Source organism: Hibiscus syriacus, unplaced genomic scaffold, assembly GCF_006381635.1.
Source record: "Hibiscus syriacus cultivar Baekdansim isolate YM2019G1 unplaced genomic scaffold, ASM638163v2 tig00002237_pilon, whole genome shotgun sequence".
NCBI classification, from domain to species: Eukaryota; Viridiplantae; Streptophyta; class Magnoliopsida; order Malvales; family Malvaceae; genus Hibiscus; species Hibiscus syriacus.
Genome location: NW_024061918.1, coordinates 8,877,458 through 8,879,724, shown reverse-complemented (window position 1 = coordinate 8,879,724; position 2,267 = coordinate 8,877,458). Strand labels below are relative to the sequence as shown.

General features: G+C 34.4%; 1 protein-coding gene across 1 annotated transcript; it reads right to left on the bottom strand.

Moving 5' to 3' along the window:
- Positions 1 to 651: 651 nt before the first annotated feature.
- Positions 652 to 1,828, bottom strand: LOC120139516 (MYB-like transcription factor ODO1). Its single transcript, XM_039154706.1, has 2 exons — positions 1,492 to 1,828; positions 652 to 1,407 (listed from the first exon to the last, which is right to left on the bottom strand). Exons 1-2 carry the CDS (start codon positions 1,752 to 1,754, stop codon positions 939 to 941), a joined length of 732 nt encoding a protein of 243 aa, XP_039010637.1. The 5' UTR covers positions 1,755 to 1,828; the 3' UTR covers positions 652 to 938.
- Between the last annotated feature and the right edge of the window lie 439 nt (positions 1,829 to 2,267).

Sequence of the window (2,267 nt, the reverse complement as noted above, 5' to 3'; positions counted from 1 at the left end):
AAGATTCTACATGAAACACTTTTTAGAAGTCACTTTTTGCAGGGAGCGTCTTCCTCTTATATTACATAAAAAGGTCAGAACTCTTTAAGTTGTGTTGAAATGAAAAAAAAAATAGGGTTAAAAGTATGAAAGAAAATTATACACATTTTATCTAAATTGAATAAACGTGGGCGGTGCATGTGAAAGATATGTAACTGCACAAGCACAAACCTGAGTCGAGCCAGGTGGCGACTATGATACTCGTGTTCTAGTCCATATTATTAGGTATGTGAGTTTTAGATTGTTTAAATATAACATTTGAATCATATATTTATTAAATGATTAAACATAAGGTTAATACACATGCATTGTCACCACCCAGTTTAGCTTGTTCTTGTGTAATTACGTGTTCTCGACACATGCCACACTCGTTTGTCTTTTGGTTAAAATTCATAATTTTTCATATATTTGATCATTTTTTCTTTTTCATTCTTTTCGATTCAATCTCATCGATATCACCAAAAGACGTCTTGCATATTGTACTTTCTATAGAGCTTGTTTTTACCTACGTGGCAAAAAAAAGTACTAATTCAGAAATTAATCGTTTATGAAGGCTAGAATGGGAAATAATTTATATTGGGTGACATTTGAATAAAAAACTCAATAAACTTACATGACAACACAGTAAATTTTCTTTTGCCTTTTATTTTTTCATAATTTACATCATACCTATTATGTCCAAATAATATCGTATCTTTTGTTCATTTGGCTGAATAGCAATATTTTCCCTTCTTGTACAGAAGAAAAGGTTATAGGGCACCAAGGAAATATATCACATCACATCTTCAGGATATGAGGGTTGATATCACTTCTGAATTGTAGGTGAAAAACCTGTAAAGAAGCTAGTTTATCTTCCATATATATATATATATATATATATATGTAACGATTTTGTTGCATCAGGTTACTGTTTTGTCGCCCATCTTGTTTGATTTAACGTCGTTTAAGCAATCGAACCCAAGGTCGTTAATACCAAAATCCTGAAAATCAAGGAACCAAGAGCAGTTTTCCTCCCAAGTTGGGAAGCTTGTGGCATTAAAGGCTGGTAGAATGTTCCACGAAGAGTGGACTAAAGGGGGTTCACCATCCATCCATAAGCTACTAAATAAAATAGATTCATCACTGCAAATTTTGTTTAGCAAATCGAAACCATCAGAAGTTGAGCAATTCTCAGCTGGTGTACTCGAATTATCTGCAGAATGGTCAGCATGGGAAGTGCTTTCTTCAGCCTTTGCTTCTTTTTCCAATGGTTCATGAGTAGCAGGATCGATCCCCATTTTAATGAGCTTTTTCTTGATGTGTGTGTTCCAATGATTCTTGATCTCGTTGTCGGTTCTGCCCGGCAACCTGGCTGCAATCTTCGACCACCTATAAAAAAAAAAAAGCAAACAAGATTAGCCTAACTTGAACTCATGAAAGTCTCTCAAGTGCTATTTCTAGAGTGTAATTTACCTATTGCCAAGGCGGGAATGAAGGTCGATAACCAGCTGTTCTTCAGCCTCGGAAAGAAGGCCTCTCTTCAGATCAGGCCGAAGATAATTAGTCCATCGAAGTCTGCAGCTCTTGCCGCAGCGGCGGAGACCGGCGAGCTTAGGAACGGCACGCCAACAACACTGGCCATTGGTGAGAATGAAATTGATGAGTTTCTTGTCTTCCTCGACAGTCCATGGCCCTTTTTTCACACCCAGTTTGTCACAGCAAGGCTGCCTACCCATAGTCTAATTTAGTCCTCGCCAATATTCTATGCCTGCAAAGACCCAAAAGTCCCACACCCACCTTTATATAAACTACTTGTGCAGCTTACAAACGCTAATATATATAAACACGAAATTGGAGATTATGAATTTGACTAAGTTATATAAATATATTCAAAATTTGAGAATATGCTATACCTTTCAATTAGTGGACTGTATTTGTTTTGGGTAGGGTTAATTGAAAATAAGTTAATTTTCAGTTTAAATAATTTGAGTTTGATTTAGTTTTCAGATTTAATATTTTTTTATTCTGGTTATTCTTATTTGATATTTGATTTTTTTCTAGTATGGTTATTGTGAGTACAAATCATTTCAGGTTTTTGCCATTTTAAGTTTTCTGTTTATTTTGTTGTAATTGGTTTTTCAAAGAATGTTTTCTTCTTCTTTTTTCAATGTTTTGTTGACGGAAAATAAATTGGTCAATATAATTCATTTTCTTAATCAATAAAATTTTCTTTGTATTTTCTAGAAAAA

Bases quoted from the DNA above. Each gene is read 5' to 3' on its own strand.
- LOC120139516 (XM_039154706.1), bottom strand. From the start codon at position 1,754: ATGGGTAGGCAGCCTTGCTGTGACAAACTGGGTGTGAAAAAAGGGCCA. The intron at 1,408-1,491 runs GTAAATTACACT...TTTTTTTTATAG, and splicing joins CATTCCCGCCTTGGCAATAG to GTGGTCGAAGATTGCAGCCA.